At 42.5% G+C, this 18,854-nt stretch overlaps 1 protein-coding gene across 6 annotated transcripts in view; it reads left to right on the forward strand.

The window, feature by feature from the left end:
• Window positions 1-18,854, forward strand: part of dpp6a (dipeptidyl-peptidase 6a) — a 301,791-nt gene that overhangs the window by 277,870 nt on the left and 5,067 nt on the right. For 3 of the 6 annotated variants that reach the window (XM_060922571.1, XM_060922570.1, XM_060922572.1), the window contains 20 exons: window positions 389-463; window positions 786-838; window positions 977-1,058; window positions 1,312-1,432; window positions 1,886-2,040; window positions 2,291-2,388; window positions 9,192-9,315; window positions 9,512-9,550; window positions 9,746-9,853; window positions 10,104-10,195; window positions 10,281-10,328; window positions 12,434-12,552; window positions 12,857-12,904; window positions 13,382-13,480; window positions 13,580-13,649; window positions 14,849-15,022; window positions 15,239-15,293; window positions 17,198-17,297; window positions 17,424-17,482; window positions 17,582-17,654. In XM_060922571.1, the coding sequence (XP_060778554.1) occupies window positions 389-463; window positions 786-838; window positions 977-1,058; window positions 1,312-1,432; window positions 1,886-2,040; window positions 2,291-2,388; window positions 9,192-9,315; window positions 9,512-9,550; window positions 9,746-9,853; window positions 10,104-10,195; window positions 10,281-10,328; window positions 12,434-12,552; window positions 12,857-12,904; window positions 13,382-13,480; window positions 13,580-13,649; window positions 14,849-15,022; window positions 15,239-15,293; window positions 17,198-17,297; window positions 17,424-17,482; window positions 17,582-17,654 (1,792 nt within the window). Of the gene's footprint in view, window positions 1-388; window positions 464-785; window positions 839-976; window positions 1,059-1,311; window positions 1,433-1,885; window positions 2,041-2,290; window positions 2,389-9,191; window positions 9,316-9,511; window positions 9,551-9,745; window positions 9,854-10,103; window positions 10,196-10,280; window positions 10,329-12,433; window positions 12,553-12,856; window positions 12,905-13,381; window positions 13,481-13,579; window positions 13,650-14,848; window positions 15,023-15,238; window positions 15,294-17,197; window positions 17,298-17,423; window positions 17,483-17,581; window positions 17,655-18,854 lie in introns of those variants that run through there. The other 3 variants (XM_060922574.1, XM_060922573.1, XM_060922575.1) reach the window with 3 other exon arrangements.

Genomic DNA, 18,854 nt, shown 5'->3' on the forward strand with positions numbered 1-18,854 from the left:
GGGCAAGGTTTAATACCCTTTATAACTAGGCAAGGGATTACTACTCTCTGTCAATCAATGGGGTTTAATAGTCTTCATTAATACCCCACATCACTGTGTAGGGTTTAATACCCTTGATAAGTAGGACAGAGTTTAATACTGTCTGTCACTGGGCAGGGTTTGATACCCTTGATAAATAGAGAAGGGATTAATAATCTCTGTAACCCACTGGGTGGGGTGTAATACCCGTAATCAGTGGATGGAATTTAATACTTTCAGTCAGTGGACAGGATTAAATACATTCAGTGAGTAGATTAGTTTTGATACTCTTGATTAGTGGGTGGGGTTAAAAAGAAAGCTCATACATATTTATAGGCTGCCCTCATTCCTTTTTTTGCCCACTTTGCAGGAAATGTATAAGGCCATCAAGTATGAGCTTTCTGCAGACCTGAAACATGTTCTGCTGGCCTACAACGTGGAGCCAGTAAGACAGCACTCTCACACACACACACTACAATCATAAATATGCTCATGATATATAATCATTTTGTTAATGACCATATTTAATATCAGATTTTAACTCTCTCTGTCTCTCTCTGTTTCTTTCTGTCTCTTTGCGTTTTCTCTCTCTCTCGGTCTCTTTCTGTGTTCCATCTCTGTCTCTCTCTCTGTCTCTCTTTGAGCGCTCTCTCTCTCTGTGTTCTTTCTGTCTCTCTCTGTCTCCTTTGTGTTCTTTCTGTGTCGCTGTCTCTCTCTCTCTCTTTCATTCTGTCTCTCTCTGTCTCTGTGTTCTTTCTCTCCTGCAGTGTTATCGACACTCCTTCACTGCATACTACATCATCTGTAGTTTAGAGACTCCGTAAGCACACGCACACAGGCAGGGAGAGAGAGAGAGAGAGAGAGAGAGAGAGAGTGTAACACACATGATACAGACCCTAGAGATACATTCTAGGAAGCATGAAGGACAAACAGATAAGGATGTGTCTGTTATTCACAGAGAAACATGGATTCTGACTCCTCCAGAAGTGCGTAATGCTCCTCTTCAATACGCAGGATGGGGACCACGAGGACAGCAGCTGGTATGACTACATTTTCCATAGTCCTTCACTCCTGCCATGTACACAGTCAAACGATTTGCCTAATGCTACACTCATTCCAGGTTTATTTATGATTACATCAAACCTCTTTTGCAATTCTCTATAACTTAGTAACACTTAATCAGCAGTCTTCAGCCAGTCACAATCCTCCTCCTAATCTATAACCATCACAATCTACAGATCAACACACTGATCTACAGAAGCATTATTCCTCCCCTTTTTCCTGCTATTTTAGATTTTTATTTTTGAGAATAATATCTACTACCGCTCCACCGTCGAGAGCCGAACCATCCGCCTAGTTTCCACTGGCAAAGAAGGTGTGATATTCAATGGCCTTGGTGATTGGTTGTATGAGGGTAAGTTATTGCTAACACTTAGCATCGGTGTACAATACACACTTATGGTATCATACCCACATTTCTATATATTTACTCAGTAACTGCCACATTTCCATACAACCGACTTGATGTTGCCCCTATTTCCATATATGGACGTGATGACTCCCCCAGTTCTATATATGGACTCAGTGATGTCCACATCTATGGACTTAACGATACCCACATTTCCATGTGTTGGACTTAATGATGCTGAGATTTCCATATATATGGACTCACTGACTCCTAGCTTTCCATATATTGGACTTGATGATGCCTACATCTCCAAGTATGGACTTGATGACACCCATCTTTTCATATATGGACTCAGCAGCACTCATATTTCCATATATGGATTCAACCACACCCATATGGATTGATCAATTTCTCTTTGTGTGTGTGTTTAATGTGAGAGAATCTCTTTAACACTTACAGAGATGATCTTCCAGTCCCATGTGGCTCACTGGTGGTCTCCTGACGGGAATCATCTGGCATACGCCTCCATCAACGACACTCTGGTGCCCAAGATGGAGCTGCCTTTGTTCACAGGGTCAGCATACCCAACAAGCCGAGTGTACCATTACCCCAAAGTACGCACTCTGCATGGACACATGGATAGAGAGAAAGTGGAACACTCAGACTGAAATATACACATAATGTATTTAATTTCACTAAAACCTGCTTTATTTTCTCTAGTATACAATACTAAATGAGAACACTAGAGTTTTTGATAATTCATCATATGAAAATGAAATCTATTATGTGTGTATTCATTTGTAATATGTGTATTCATTCGCATGCAGACACACATTACACTGTTTAACACATTGCTCACTACAGGTTGGAGAGGAAAACCCTGTGATCTCTCTGTATGTGGTGAACCTGAATGGACCATTACACACCATCCAGATGAAGAGACCAGACGACCACAGGAGCCGGTCAGTCTGTGAAAAATAAAATCTCATTCCTTGTTACCTCGCCCAGGACGGAGTCCACCAGGGGGCGAGGTATTGTTTTTGGTGGGGTTTGTTTGTTAATGATATTATGAGAAAATGGCTGGACCAATCTTCATGAAACTTTCAGGATAGAGGGGCATTGGTCTCAAATAGAACCTCCAACATTTTGGGGGTCATCCGGTCAAGGTTTTTGTGGCTACTGCTTCATATAGAGGCAGTAGCCACTATGTCATCGTGCTGTAAGAATGTAAGAGTGTAACAATCGTGCAGTACAGTGTGAGAGCAGTATGGTGTGTTCTGATTGGCTGAGAACAGCAGAAAATCAGAACCATGTTTATTGGCCAAGTATGTTCACACACAAGGTCAAAATCAAGGTCACCAAAAAGGTCAAAAATAATTTTTTTGCGATATCTTCCTTCATATTCATCATAAGTGCTACCGGGTGAGGTTTATTTGGGGGTTTGTTTGTTTGTTACTCATTGACATACTGACTCACTGACTTTTTTATAGACTTCCTGGCTTACTTGCAGACTACTGACTTACTGATTATACATATGTATTCACTTACATACTGATTTAAAGAAGTGTTGCACACTTAATTTTTTTTTTTAGCTGTAAACTAAATGATATGACTGTACTGTAATGAAACCCATCAACACTGGTGTTAATGTTGACCAAATTGCCATTTTTAAGAAAATCAGCATTGTATGGGTTCAAAATGGCTCAAAACACCATCTACTGGTTAAAATCAACCTGAACCTTGCAAAGACAATACTGAAGTAGAGTTGACCGTTTGGTAATGCATTCTAATCAGAGGTGTGTGGTCCACCTCCCCCGGCCTCTGCCAAGGCTGGGAGTCTGTGAAACTGCACTCATTTACAAATATAAGCTGATCGAGACTCATCATTCGCAGGAGTTTACAGTGGTGCTTGAAAGTTTGTGAACCCTTTAGAATTGTCTATATTTCTGCATAAATATGACCTAAAACATCATCAGATTTTCACACAAGTTCTAAAAGTAGATAAAGAGAACCAAGTTAAACAAATGAGACCAAAATATTATACTTGGTCATTTATTTATTGAGGAAAATGATCCAATATTACATATCTGTGAGTGGCAAAAGTATGTGAACCTTTGCTTTCAGTATCTGGTGTGACCCCCTTGTGCAGCAATAACTGCAACTAAACGTTTCTGGTAACTGTTGATCAGTCCTGCACACCGGCTTGGAGGAATTTTAGCCCATTCCTCTGTACAGAACAGCTTCAACTCTGGGATGTTGGTGGGTTTCCTCACATGAACTGCTCGCTTCAGGTCCTTCCACAACATTTTGATTGGATTAATGTCAGAACTTTGACTTAGCCATTCCAAAACATTAACTTTATTCTTCTTTAACCATTCTTTGGTAGAACGGCTTGTGTGCTTAGGGTCGTTGTCTTGCTGGGGAGAGAAGACAACAGCTTCCACGTGGCCTCCCCTGTGAGTAGTGAGAAATGGTGCAAGACCAACTCATGAAACTAATGTCGCCGAAGAATCATCGAGCTGGCAGACCAAGGTACAAGCCAAGGTCAAGACCAAGGCAGAGAACATCCTCCTTAGGATGGGCGGATACCCCCACTGTCAAAAACCAAGGCCTGTCAGTGCTCCAACTGAATGTCGAGGGCCTTACTATCGCCAAACTCGAAGTCATCAGACATCTCACCGATTCCAATAAAGTGGCAGTTATTCTCCTGCAAGAGACACATTGGGCTTCTGATGACAACCTCAAGCTGCCTGGGTTCCTCCTCGCTGGGTCCATCCACAGCAAGACGCATGGAATGGCAACCTTTGTCCAGGAAGGATTAAGTTGGTCAGCCACCAGCCACTCTCCACCTGGCTGCAACATTGAGTGGCTGGTCACCAAAATCCAAGAAACATCTGTTGTGAATGTATACAAGCCTCCACCAACAGCGCTGACTATATCTACACTTCCACTTGTGCCTGCTCCCGCCATCTATGCAGGTGACTTCAACTGCCAACATACAGATTGGGGTTACAACCACACATCACATCATGGTGAAGCGCTGAGTGAGTGGGCTTCTAACATTGAAGCACTGCTGCTCTTCGACCCAAAAGAGCCCCCAAGCTTCTTTTCTGTATGCTGGAACTCTTACACCAACCCAGACCTGGCCTTCACCGTATGCCACAGTAATGACCTAAAACTGGAAAGAAGTGTCTTGGACAGGTTCCCTCATTCACACCACTGGCCATCCATCATCAAAGTACCATCGCTGGTACAGCTGGTAGCTGGTAAACCAGTTAGGAGATGGAATTTCAGGAAGGCAAATTGGCAGTTGTTTATGGCAGAAATGGAAAGAAGAACTGCTGGTCTGCTGGACCCAGAAGCAGCTGATGTGGACGCTGCATACACCACCTACTGTAAAGTCCTCCTAAGGGCAGCAAAGCACAACATCCCATGTGGCTACAACAAGAACTACATCCCGGGCTGGGATGAGGAGTGCAGCTGCTTGCTGTGCCAACACCAGCAGGCAAGCTCCAGGGAAGAAATGGATGCAACAGCAACAACCTTACTGCAGAAGCTGGACGACACCTGAAGGACTAGGTGGACTGAAGTAGTGGAATCTATCGACTTCACCCACTCTAGCCGGAAGGCGTGGCAGACCATCAATCTGCTCTCAGGGAGAAAAACAACACCCCGCAGGTGTCAAGTGACAGCAGATGCCATTGCTTCCCAGCTCCTGAAAAATGGCCGCTTCCCAGATGCAGACAAAAACTTCACATGACTGATCTCATGTGAGGTATCTTCTCTCTCCAGGGCAGCCAGTGTCAATGCCAACCTCTCAGGAGACTTCACAGCAGCCGAACTAAGTGCAGCAATTAACAAACTGAAGCCAGGCAAGTCACCAGGTCGAGACAATATCCACCCAGAGTTTGTCATACACCAGAGTGAAAGAACATCTTGCTGGCTATGCTCATTCTTCTCAGCATGCTTCTGGAGGTCCAAGCTTCCAAAGACCTGGCGCCATGCTTCTGTCATAGCCTTGCCAAAGCCGAACAAACCCGCTGAAGATCTGAAGTCCTACAGACTCATCTCTCTGCTCTGTGTCCCATATACTGTAAGATCCTGGAGAAGCTGATTCACAGCCACATTGAGCCAGTGGTGGACCCACAAGTCCCATTGGAACAAGCCGGCTTCCGCCGAGGCAGGTCAGTGGTGGATCAGGTAACCCTACTCACTCAGGACATCGAAGACAGCTTTCAGGATAACGAGAAAGCTGGGAGTAGTATTCCTGGACCTGACAGCCGCCTATGACACCATGTGGTGCCGCGGACTACATCTGAAACTGTTGAGGACAATCCTGGACTGGCAAATGGTGAGGTTCACCATGGAGATACTATCGAACAATAGCTTTATCCTACAGACCAGCAATGGCCAGACCAGCAGGCTCCGAAGGCTGAAGAACAGTGTCACGCAAGGCTCCATCCTCTCACCAATGTTGTTCAGCATCTACATTCATGACCTGCCAGATACAATATCTATCAAGTACGGCTATGTGGATGATTTGGCCATCATGCTTTGATGCCCAACATGGAAGGTGATGGAAGATGGTCTCAACCGAGACATGGGCATCCTGGCAGACTACCTCCAGAAGTGGCACCTTCAGCTCAGCGTGGGCAAGACAGTGTCTGCAGCATACCACCTCAACAATCGGGAAGCAAGAAGGGAACTGGACATATATGTTAGCAACAACCTCCTGGAGTTCCAGCAAGCCCCCAAGTACTTTGGTGTATGCTTGGATCAGACACTGCCCTATAAGCAACACCTGGATGAAGTGAAGGCCAGGGTAACAGCAAGGGTCTCGCTCATCCACTGTCTGGTGGGTTTGACTTGGGGAGCTTCCCTCCAGACCCTTCGCATATCCACGCAAGCACTTGTCCTACCCGTAGCTGAATACTCTGCCCCTGCCTGGAGCAGAAGTCCACATGTGAATAAGGTAGATACTGCCATCAACAGTGCCCTCTGGATAGTGACTGGTTGTCTGAAACCCACCCCTATGTCCCACCTGCCAGTCCTTGCTGGAATCACCCTGGTCAGTCTCCGATGGGATGCAGCTACCCTGACCCTGGCAAGAAAAGCCCAGAAGTACAACTGGCGCATCCTGCACAAAGCCACAATAACACCGGCTCCACCAGGCAGGCTCAAGTCTCGCCATCCCTACAACAAGGCAGTACAAAAGATGTTACAGTCTATCCCTGAGGACTTGTCCAGAGATGCCTGGCTGGCAGCATCCTGGAAACAGACGTGGGAGACGGCTGGGCTCTCCCGCATCCAACGATACATCAGGGACCCAGGAGGTGGTGTAAAAGGAGAAGACCTGCCACGCCACCTGTGGACCTTGCTGAACCGTCTACGCACTGGGGTCGGCCGCTTCAAGTCATCTCTGAAGAAGTGGGGCCTATCAGACAGTGTGGCATGCGAGTGTGGTGAACCTGAACAGACTGCCGAGCACATAATCACCGGCTGCCCCCTATACAGCCCACCCTCAGAAGCTGGCCTCTTCGACTTAGGACCAGAGACGAGGGCGTGCCTGCATGACACTGAGTTGACCATCTGATGATGTACGAAAGAGAGAGTTGTCTTGCTGCATGACCCACCTTCTCTTGAGATTCAGTTCATGGACAGATGTCCTGACATTTTCCTTTAGAATTCACTGGTATAATGCAGAATTCATTGTTCCATCAATGATGGCAAGCCGTCCTGGCCCAGATGCAGCAAAACAGGACCAAACCATGATACTACCACCACCATGTTTCACAGATGGGATAAGGTTCTTATGCTGGAATGCAGTGTTTTCCTTTCTCCAAACATAACGCTTCTCATTTCAACCAAAAAGTTCTATTTTGGTCTCATCCGTCCACAAAACATTTTTCCAATAGCCTTCTGGCTTGTCCACATGATCTTTAGCAAACTGCAGATGAGCAGCAATGTTCTTTTTGGAGAGCAGTGGCTTTTTCCTTGCAACCCTGCCATGCACACCATTGTTGTTCAGTGTTCTCCTGATGGTGGACTCATGAACATTAACATTAGCCAATGTGTGAGAGGCCTTCAGTTGTTTAGAAGTTACCCTGGGGTCCTTTGTGATCTTGCCAACTATTACACGCCTTGCTCTTAGAGTGATCTTTGTTGGTTGACCACTCCTGGGGAGGGTAACAATGGTCTTGAATTTCCTCCATTTGTACACAATCTGTCTGACTGTGGATTGGTGGAGTCCAAACTCTTTAGAGATGGTTTTGTAACCTTTTCCAGGATGATGAGCATCAACAATGCTTTTTCTGAGGTCCTCAGAAATCTCCTTTTTTTGTGCCATGATACACTTCCACAAACATGTGTTGTGAAGATCAGACTTTGATAGATCCCTGTTCTTTAAATAAAACAGGGTGCCCACTCACACCTGATTGTCATCCCATTGATTGAAAACACCTGACTCTAATTTCACCTTCAAATTAACTGCTAATCCTCGAGGTTCACATATTTTTGCCACTCACAGATATGTAATATTGGATCATTTTCCTCAATAAATAAATGACCAAGTATAATATTTTTGTCTCATTTGTTTAACTGGGTTCTCTTTATCTACTTTTAGGACTTGTGTGAAAATCTGATGATGTTTGAGGTCATATTTATGCAGAAATATAGGAAATTCTAAAGGGTTCACAAACTTTCAAGCACCACTGTATGCTATTTTCCCACTCCACCCCCTTTCAGCACCTCCTATTACCCTATTTTTTAGTACAAGTTTTGTTATGGATATTTATTTTCTGAATTGTGCGTTACTGAGTCAGTACAAAACATTTTAGATTTCCAAACATTACTTTTCCAAAACATAATACAGAAAAATGTTTGTATGTCAGTAAAGAAAGCAACATATTACATAAGAGACCACTTTTCAGACATAAAACATAATGAAAGCTGCTTGGTTTCGCTGCAAAAATAAGAAGCATGCGCAACAGTTACATAAAGTCTCCAGAAGAACTGTGGCAGAAATCTCCAAGACTCTCAGCAAAACCGAACAGCTCATTTCCTTATAAAGCTGCACACATTGTACCTGAGACTACTATTTAAAAAAAAAAGAAATGGGTTGTCACATTTCATCCATCCATTATCCATAACCGCTTATCCTGTACAGGGTCGCAGGCAAGCTGGAGCCTATCCCAGCTGACTACGGGCGAAAGGCGGGGTACACCCTGGACAAGTCGCCAGGTCATCACAGAGCTGACACACAGAAACAAACAACCATTCACACTCACATTCACACCTACGGTCAACTTAGAGCCACCAATTAGCCTAACCTGCATGTCTTTGGACTGTGGGGGAAACCGGAGCACCCGGAGGAAACCCACGCGGACACGGGGAGAGCATGCAATCTCCACACAGAAAGGCCCCCATCAGCCACTGGGCTCAAACCCAGAACCTTCTTGCTGTGAGGCGACAGTGCTAACCACTATACCACTGTGCCACCCCATGAATTTAAATATTTTTGCTTAAAGAGAAAAAAAACAACATTGCTTGATCTGATGAACTTTTGCTTTTTTATTCCCTTAAATAGTAGTCTCAGGTACAATGTGGCAGTTTTATAAGGAAATGAACAAATTGTTGGATTCGGGATTTTTTGTTTATTTTACTTAACCTGTTTCTTTTTGCATTATTATTCAGGTAATCATGTAGTCACACACACACACACACACACACACACACTGACATAGATTCTTTGTGTTTTTTCCTTCAGAGAATTTTATATAACGATAGTGAAATGGGCCACGAGCACGAAGCTGGCAGTGAAGTGGTTAAACCGAGCACAGAACTTCTCCCTTTTGACCATGTGTGAAGCCAGGACGGGAGTCTGTACCAAGGTGCGCGTGTGCGCGCGCATACACAAACACAAATTTCTCTAATGGATGGTGGATTAAAATGCATTTCTAATGCTACAAGACATTTACATTTAATGAAGGCACTGTGTAAAATGAATGACCACAAAGAACTTAATGGGATTTTAATTTCTCTCTCTCTCTCTCTCTCTCTCTCTCTCTCTCTCTCTCTGTGTTTCAGATACATGAAAATGTGAGTGACAGCTGGCTGGACAGACAGGTAAGAGAGCCTTGTGCTGCTGATTCTGTCTCCTTCTACACTTTTATAACATTTTTATTGCTGTGTTACTTTTACAGCCAGTTTGATTGGTCACTGGTTGCTAATTTCCCTAAATTCAGCATATTAATATTACATACAAACAATATTTTTCAATACTACGACTATGGTCAGAAAAAAGCGTGTGTGTGTGTGTAGAATGAAGCTCCGCTTTTCTCTAAAGACGGCCTGAAGTTCTTCGTCACTTATGCTGTCCCTCATGGAGGGCGGGGCAAATTCTACCATGTGGGCATGGGAACATCACAGGTATATACACACACACACACACACACACACACACACACACACACACACACTTCATGCACATAACATACACATATACACACCCTATTGAACACACAGAACGCATACTCTTTAGTGTATACACACATCATGCATAATTCATATTATAGTACACACATCTCACACATACACACATTATACACAGACGTAGAGATATTGCATTATTGAAGACTGTGTGTGTGTGTGTGTGTGTGTGTGTGTGTGTGTCTTTCAGCCCAACCGCACCTCAGACACTCTGCAGTCAATCACAAAAGGCACCTGGGACGTTACACACCTTCTGGCCTACAGCGAGGACACCCAGCTCATGTGAACACACACACACACGCATACACACAGAGTGTTTTAGTTTATTGTGTGTGTATGTTATAATGTTGTTTATTGTGTATAACAGATACTACGTGAGCACAGAGCAGGATCCCAGACGTCGCCACCTGTACAGGTAAAAGTGCTTTAACTCTGGGGTGTGTGTGAAATGTGTGTGAGGTTTGTATATAACAACTGTACAGTTAAAACTTCAGTAACTCTCCTCATCAGCAATACAAGTGTGTGTATCTGTATCACACCTCTGTTTATTCTACACTTTTAATAAAATACAATTAAATTATAATTCAAATAATCTTTATTTCTCTAAAAACATTAATGGGAAATGAATAAATTATTTTATAACCATGTAATCGTTGTCTTTCTCAAACCCTCAAATGCATCGTTGCTCTATTGCCCTTCCTGTCTTCCTGATTTTGCTCAATAAATTATATACATATTATGACGTTATTGTTATACGAGTGCTGTGACGAAGTGTTTATATTTAACAGCATGTCCCCAAGCATTTTATTCCTCTTATACCACAACAATTTGTCAAAGATTATGATTTCTTGTTTGGTAAAGAACACATCATATATTTTATCCATTTATAGTTACATTTAATGTTGTGGAAAGGTCCATAAAACAAGTTAGTTCCTGTTCTCATATCTGTTCTAGCAGCTGTAAACAGTCTTTTCCTCACCAGCATCTCTTAAAGTTAACAAGACAAAAAGAAACACAGCTCAGTGTGACACTCGCGACTGCAGCGGAGAACACAAACACTCAGCCCAGGTTTCAGTGGAAAAGCTTCAGTGCTCTTTTATTTAGAAAAGGGCAGGAGAAGTGCGGGGTGAGAGAAGTGCAGCAGGTGCAGGCAGTGGACGGCCAGAGCCAGCCCAGGGCTGAGTTGCAGGTGGGTGCTGGCTGTGTGTGGGTCCTTCATCGCTCTACTGCAGGAGGGGAGGCAATTACCAAAGAGAGTGCTGATTTCTCCATTGTCTTTCTCGTCATCCTCTGTGTTGGTAAGATGGCCTGTGCAGGGAGAGGAGCAAGGAATCAGTCAGCATGCTCTGAGAAAACTCAGCTAACCTGAGTTTGAGGTGGCCCTTCTTTATACTCCCCTAGCTGCTCGAGGAGGGTAGATTCTGGTGACCACAGAACAGTTTTCCACTTTACCACAGTCCATTTTAAATGAGCCTTGGCCCAGAGAAGACGTCTGCGCTTCTGGATCATGTTTAGATACGGCTTCTTCTTTGAACTATAGAGTTTTAGCTGGCAATGGCGGATGGCACGGTGAATTGTGTTCACAGATAATGTTCTCTGGAAATATTCCTGAGCCCATTTTGTGATTTCCAATACAGAAGCATGCCTGTATGTGATGCAGTGCCGTCTAAGGGCCCGAAGATCACGGGCACCCAGTATGGTTTTCCGGCCTTGACCCTTACGCACAGAGATTCTTCCAGATTCTCTGAATCTTTTGATGATATTATGCACTGTAGATGATGATATGTTCAAACTCTTTGCAATTTTACACTGTCGAATTCCTTTCTGATATTGCTGCACTATTTGTCGGCGCAGAATTAGGGGGATTGGTGATCCTCTTCCCATCTTTACTTCTGAGAGCCGCTGCCACTCCAAGATGCTCTTTTTATACCCAGTCATGTTAATGACCTATTGCCAATTGACCTAATGAGTTGCAATTTGGTCCTCCAGCTGTTCCTTTTTTGTCCCTTTAACTTTTCCAGCCTCTTATTGCCCCTGTCCCAACTTTTTTGAGATGTGTTGCTGTCATGAAATTTCAAATGAGCCAATATTTGTCATGAAATTTCAAAATGTCTCACTTTCGACATTTGATATGTTGTCTATGTTCTATTGTGAATACAATATCAGTTTTTGAGATTTGTAAATTATTGCATTCCGTTTTTATTTACAATTTGTACTTTGTCCCAACTTTTTTGGAATCGGGGTTGTACTAGCAGGTCTGTGGGTTGGCAATGCTGCTCTGTGTGGTAGTAGTAGAAGAGCAATGCCCTGCTTGGTGGTGGTTTCCTTGAGCCACTGCTTGGTGGCGGTTTCCTTCAGCTGCATCACATTAGTGAGACACCACAAAAACTGTAAACTCTTCTGTCCTAAGATATCAGAAGACATAAAGCTACAGCTTTACTCCATACACGTTGTTACTATAGATACAATAACATTTTAGAATGAGTGCATTAATTAATTAATCTGGGATTTATGTTCCAGTGCTGAGACAGTGGGGTCTTTCACTCGGCTCTGTCTCTCCTGTGGGGTTTCAGACACCTGCGGATTTGTGAGCAGCTCCTTCAGCCACAACATGACCTTCTTCCTGCTCCACTGTAAAGGTCAATCATTCTCTCTCTCTCTCTCTCTCTCTCTCTCTCTCTCTCTCTCTTTGTCTCCCTCTTATCCACTCTCACTTACTCTCTCTCTCTCACACACACACACACACACACACACACACACACACACACACACACACACACACACTTTTTTCTCTGTCTCTTTGCAGTTTCCTTTTTTCTTTGTTTGTGTTCAGTGTCTTCCATATGGAGAAGTGCTTTAAACATGAAGAGAGTGTGATTAGTTACAGAGCTGAAAGAAATAATAATAATAATAATAATAATGTTTATTGATGTTGTGTTTCAGGACCTGGTGTCCCATCTGTGTCCGTCTACAGAACCAAGGACAGACAGAGTGAGTCTTTCACTGTACACTACTCACACACACACACACACACACACACACACACACACTTCTTTACTCTACACACACACACACACACACACACACACACACACACACACACACACACACACAAACACACACTCTCTGTCTAAGACGCCAGCTTCTACTTAAAATACCTGCGATGACACACCCCTAGTAAAGGTTTCTGTGTTGTGATGAAGACGACCCAATCTTTGCGTGCGTGTCTCTCTCCAGAATGAAATACCTCAGTGATTAGCATGCTAGCATTAACGTTTCTCTCTTTTCACACCTGAAATTGGTCTTTGATTTTCTCACAACATCTTGCACTTATCTCAGTCTGCTGTAACATTCTACAAGTAACCTCCAAATCCCATTGTGCCATTTCCAGCATTGCACATTATAGTATGAATATGAATGCAACAGCTGAGTTTTTTTAGACTGTTATTTGTATTTTCATTCTTTTAGAGCTGTTGGTCATCGAACCAAACCTGAAACTCCAGAATACTGTAGACTCCATGCAGATGCCCCAAGTCGAGTACAGAAAGACAGACGTAGAGGATTACAGTGCGTCCATCATCCACAGTTTAATTCACAGAAGTTACACTGAAAATGTTGGACACATGCAGAGAAATTATCTTGTGTGTGTGTGTGATTTGTCTACAGCTCTGTCACTGCAGATCCTGAAACCTCCCGGCTTCAAAAACACGGCACATTACCCTCTACTGCTGCTCGTGTGAGTTTCAACAGCACTACCGTCATGCTGTCGTTGGAAAATAATGAACTGCTACAACCCTGAAGTTCATTTATTTACTATAACAGCATTTCCAGAAGTGTTTTACTCCTCTTTTACTACTTATACACTCACCGGCCACTTTATTAGGAACACCCATCCACCTGCTGTTTTATGCAGTTCTCTAATCAGCCAATCCTTTGACAGCAGCATGATGCATCAAAACATATTTTTCATCAGTTTACAGTTACATCCAATGTGAAACATCCATAAAATGTTAGTTCCTGTTAAGATTTAAGTTATTACATGATACAAGTTATAAATGTTAAATAAACATTTCCAAATGGAAAACTTCACCTTATCAACTATATCATATGTTTTTAATCTGTTTACATGGAGCATCTGCAGTACAAGTCCTTGTGAATTAATTGTTACTATAGAAGTGATAACAGATCAGAATGAGTGCATTGATATAAACCTGGACAACTGTCAGAGCTGCGGTTTTAGAAAATTATTCAACACCTTCTGACCAATCAGAATCCAGAATTCAGCATTTCCTCTGATCCCTGAATGTAATTTCTTTCAAGAAACCCAAGATGCAATTGACTCATATTAAGTAAATGCTATCATTGTGCAAGCGTGTGTCTGTAAATCCACAATACATTACAAAAGGCTAAGATGTAATGAGGTCCATATCAGTGACATCATCTCATCTCATTATCTCTAGCCGCTTTATCCTGTTCTACAGGGTCGCAGGCAAGCTGGAGCCTATCCCAGCTGACTACAGGCGAAAGGCGGGGTACACACTGGACAAGTCGCCAGGTCATCACAGGGCTGACACATAGACACAGACAACCATTCACACTCACATTCACACCTACGGTCAATTTAGAGTCACCAGTTAACCTAACCTGCATGTCTTTGGACTGTGGGGGAAACCGGAGCACCCGGAGGAAACCCACGCGGACACGGGGAGAACATGCAAACTCCGCACAGAAAGGCCCTCGCCGGCCACGGGGCTCGAACCCGGACCTTCTTGCTGTGAGGCGACAGCGCTAACCACTACACCACCGTGCCGCCCCTCAGTGACATCATTTTTCTGTATATAAATTTTACAGCATGTGACTCACATGTTCTCGATTGTTTGGGTAATGACCCTTGTGTTACTTCCTGTCTCTCTTTCTTTCTCTGTCTTGTCTCAGGGACGGGACTCCAGAAGGACAGGCCGTGTCAGAGCAGTTCCAGGTGGACTGGGTCACAGTGTTGGTCAGCAGTTTGGGTGTGATCGCTGTACGCTGTGATGGGCGTGGCAGTGGCTCTCAGGGCTCCAGGTTCATCCACACGCTTGACCAGGAGGACCAGCTGAAGGCTCTCAGGTACAAAAGCGTCTTCTACTGTCTGCAAGAAATCAGCACGCAGGAATGTTACACCCATGACACACTTTGTAAGAAACATCAGTGAAGCTGAACGTTTCAGTGAAGTTTCTAGAAGGTTCTCGCACATTAACACTCACTCATTCAGCGTGTGTGTGTGTTGATATAGTGAATTTTGAGCCCAACACAAACTAACACACATTCTCTTGTGTTTTGTAGCATTTTAGCGAAAGAGCCATACATCGACAAAACCAGGATCGGTGCTTTTGGACAGGTAAAAGCTAGAGATGTGATGATTCGAAGATTCGGATTGATGCATCAATTTAAAAGGCAACAACTGAAATAAATCAACACTCGAGCAACAATCGGAAAATTGATTAGTCTCGATTCTACTTGTATATACATTAAATTGATTATAGGAGAAGAATAAGTCTTTATTTGTCACATATACCTGTACTGTACATATATTACGGCACAGTGACATTCTTTTCTTCACATATCCCAGCTTGTTAAGAAGTTGGGGTCAGAGCTCAGGGTCCATCATGAAACAATGTCTCTGGAGCAGTAAAGGGTTAAGGGTCTTGCTCAGTGTGCAGCTTGAACCTCTGACCTTCTAATCAATAACCCAGAGCCTTAATAATAACGGAGCCACCACTGCACTAGTATTATTGAAAAGAGACAAACAACTGGTGTGTAAAAACTGTACATAATGTATCAGGTTAACAATGTGATTAGGCTGTAAGTGTCTTTATACACTGGGGGCATTTTTTTTCCCCATGTGATTCTTTCGTACATCGATATATTTTGTTGAATTGTTTGTTTTTGCCAAAAGTGACATTTTGTTCTGAATGAAAATGATTTTTCTGCATCAACCAACCATAACATTGTGTGGAACGGCTATAGGTGACAGTAGTAGACACCAGTGGCGAACCATTACTATTAGAGCTGGGACTTCAGCTCAGCCAAAACTTAGCCAGACACACCAAAAAAAAGCAATAGGACAAAGGATTTAGTAAGGGATTAGTGTCAGGCTGCCAGGTCGCTCCGTTGTGTGTTGCTGTCGATGTTGATTTTAAAAGTAACTCAGTAAATTACACAGGGAAATGAATACGTAAGTTTGAATGAAAAATATTGTGGCAAGCGTGCAGTGTGGAAGAAGAGTCTGGAGACAGAAATCTTAGTTTCTCAGTCGTTAGCCTGTGCTACTTGCGCTCGATAGTACTGGCTTGACCGCTTTATTAGCATTCACTAACACTACTGATGAACGCTACACCAGCTGGAAGGTGACTTCACTGCTGCGCTGATGGCGTCGGCTTGCAGTTAAGCTCATGTTGGCCTTCAAGAAGGCTGAGGGTGATAAATTTTTGGTCCCTCCCCTAAAATCAAAATCTGATTGGTTAATTCATCTATCACGTCCTACATAAACATACACCTCCTGTCCTGGCAATGAAGTCCAAACCAATGAGTGAGCAGCTCTAAACTCTTCTCAGCCTAGAGACAACAAATTAAAAAAAAAATCTCATTGGATAACTCGATTTTAATGTTTTCAGGACAGTAACCCTTTCATTTCTGAAGCACATTTGATAGAAAATGAGGCCAAATTAGAATTAGATGAGAATAATTACAATGAAATTATGAAAGAATGAAAGAAATTAAATCTAACATGTGAAATGCTGATATGTTTGGGCTTCATCAACACACAACACCATGAGTGTTGCTTTCTTTCTTGTTGCCCAACATCCTGTCTCTGAGCTTCAACTCTGTAATGAGGTTATGAAACTCTCCCTGTTGTTGTCTCTGTTCCAACAAGGGGTGTTCCCAAAACTTTCTCTTTCTTGAGAGCATGTCTTTAATTATTATGTCTACATCACTAGGCTATGAGATGACTCCATCATTCACTCAGGACACTACTGACAGTCACGGTACAAAACCAGCATGAAACCAGCATGAAATAATATGCAACATATTAAAAATTCATATCGGACTCATTGTGAGATTTTTTTCACATTGCAATTTTTTGTCATATCTGGTGTGTAAAGGCCTTAACTCTTATTCTTTTAAAATAGTCCTTCTCGCCATCATCATAATAGATGAATTAGTACTATATTCACCAGAGCTGCTTCCCAGCATGCAGTGTGATGAAGGATGGTAGGAGTGATGATGTGATGTTTGTTACAGGTGTATGGAGGACACATCACCAGCCTGCTGCTCAGCTCTGAGGCCTCTGTACTGAAGTGTGGAGCTGTTTTCTCACCCATTACTGACTTCCGACTCTATGGTACAGTGTGTGTGTGTGTGTGTGTGTGTGTGTGAGAGAGACAGTGTCTGCTTCTGCCTTGGAAATTACCTTCACATGAATAATTAATGAATTCCATAACTCATCTCGCTCTTATCTGCTTTTCAGCATCGTTTTTTTCCGAGCGATATTTTGGCCTTCCACATCCAGAACGTCGAGCGTATGAGGTACACTTTCATTTCAGATATATACTTAATTTCAGATCTCCTACATTCTCTTTGTACATTTATATTTATGAAATGTGTATTTTTCGATTACGTCTACAGATTTTCAATTTCACACAATGTGCATCTCAGTTTGTTGATAAGAAGTTTTTGATCATTCACCCGACTGCAGATGGTATGTTCCTCCTTTGCTCTTTTCCTCTCTTTTTAACCACTGTGGAAAACATTTAAACTTCTGCTAACACAGGAAAATAGCCTCATTATGATTTTAGCCTTCACATGTCCGATCCACTGAAACCCTTGATAAAGTACATGTAACTTCCTGTTTCTCCTGCTGCTGGTTTATTAAGGCAAGACACTACAGGGAGAAACATCATTTTTCTAAGCTCACATCTACAATTTTTCAAACAAGTTTTGGATAAACTACAAAAACAAACAAAACAAACAAACAAAAAACTCAAATGTTTATTTTAAATGTTTATTAATGTTTTTTGTTTTGTTTTGATCCACTGTCAACAACCAGATCTATGTAAAACTTAATGCTGAAGGAGACTTTAAGCTCCACCCACTTTACAGTTATGTCACGTCCCTGAAAATCTTTATTTTCCCTTAAATATGTAATTTTGAGTGTCATTATGATATATGTTATATACAGTATGTCCTTTTCCTTTATAAACTTTATAAATAACATTAAACTGTGAAAATGTGCTGTGTATTATTAAAACACCACTTTTTCTATGTTCATGAAATTTTATCTCTAATATAAAGGATATTACAGAATAATTTTCCCTAAAATTTTATTATTATTGGATTCAGGGCTTTGAACCGGTTCAAGGAACGAAAACGAAAACCGGGAACTTTTTCTATTTCACATGGAACAGAAACGAAACCAGAAACTTTATTATTTTTTATGTTCCGGAACAGAAACGCTTATTAAAAATAATGGTAACCGGTTAATACCGGTTTTTATTTCGCTCCTCAAAGTTTCTGTAGCCTACAAATAGTCATTCTTCTCCTGCGCAAGTTTCTATGACCCGCTGGGGTTCACTTCCTGTGTGACGTTCGCTGATTGAATGGAGAGAGCGGGAAGGTGGACTACTAGTGAGTAAATGCATTACTGAGTGTCTGAGCAAAGAAGAGCCTGAACGATGCAACCTCCCTATTGGCTGTTTGTAAAAATGTATCAATTGTTGCCCTTCCCACGGGAATCATCGCGGACTCGAGAGACGAGACCTGACGAGTTAGTTCGTTGGTAGCAGAACAAAATGTCTGGACACAAATCGGGTTTTCAGAAAAGGAAAGAAAATAAACAGAGGGTCGAAAATACAAAAAAGGAGGCAGAAAATGCAAAACGAGTTTTAAGGTAGGACAAATG

The sequence above is a fragment of the Neoarius graeffei genome, chromosome 5, assembly GCF_027579695.1.
Source record: "Neoarius graeffei isolate fNeoGra1 chromosome 5, fNeoGra1.pri, whole genome shotgun sequence".
Classification (NCBI taxonomy): Eukaryota; Metazoa; Chordata; class Actinopteri; order Siluriformes; family Ariidae; genus Neoarius; species Neoarius graeffei.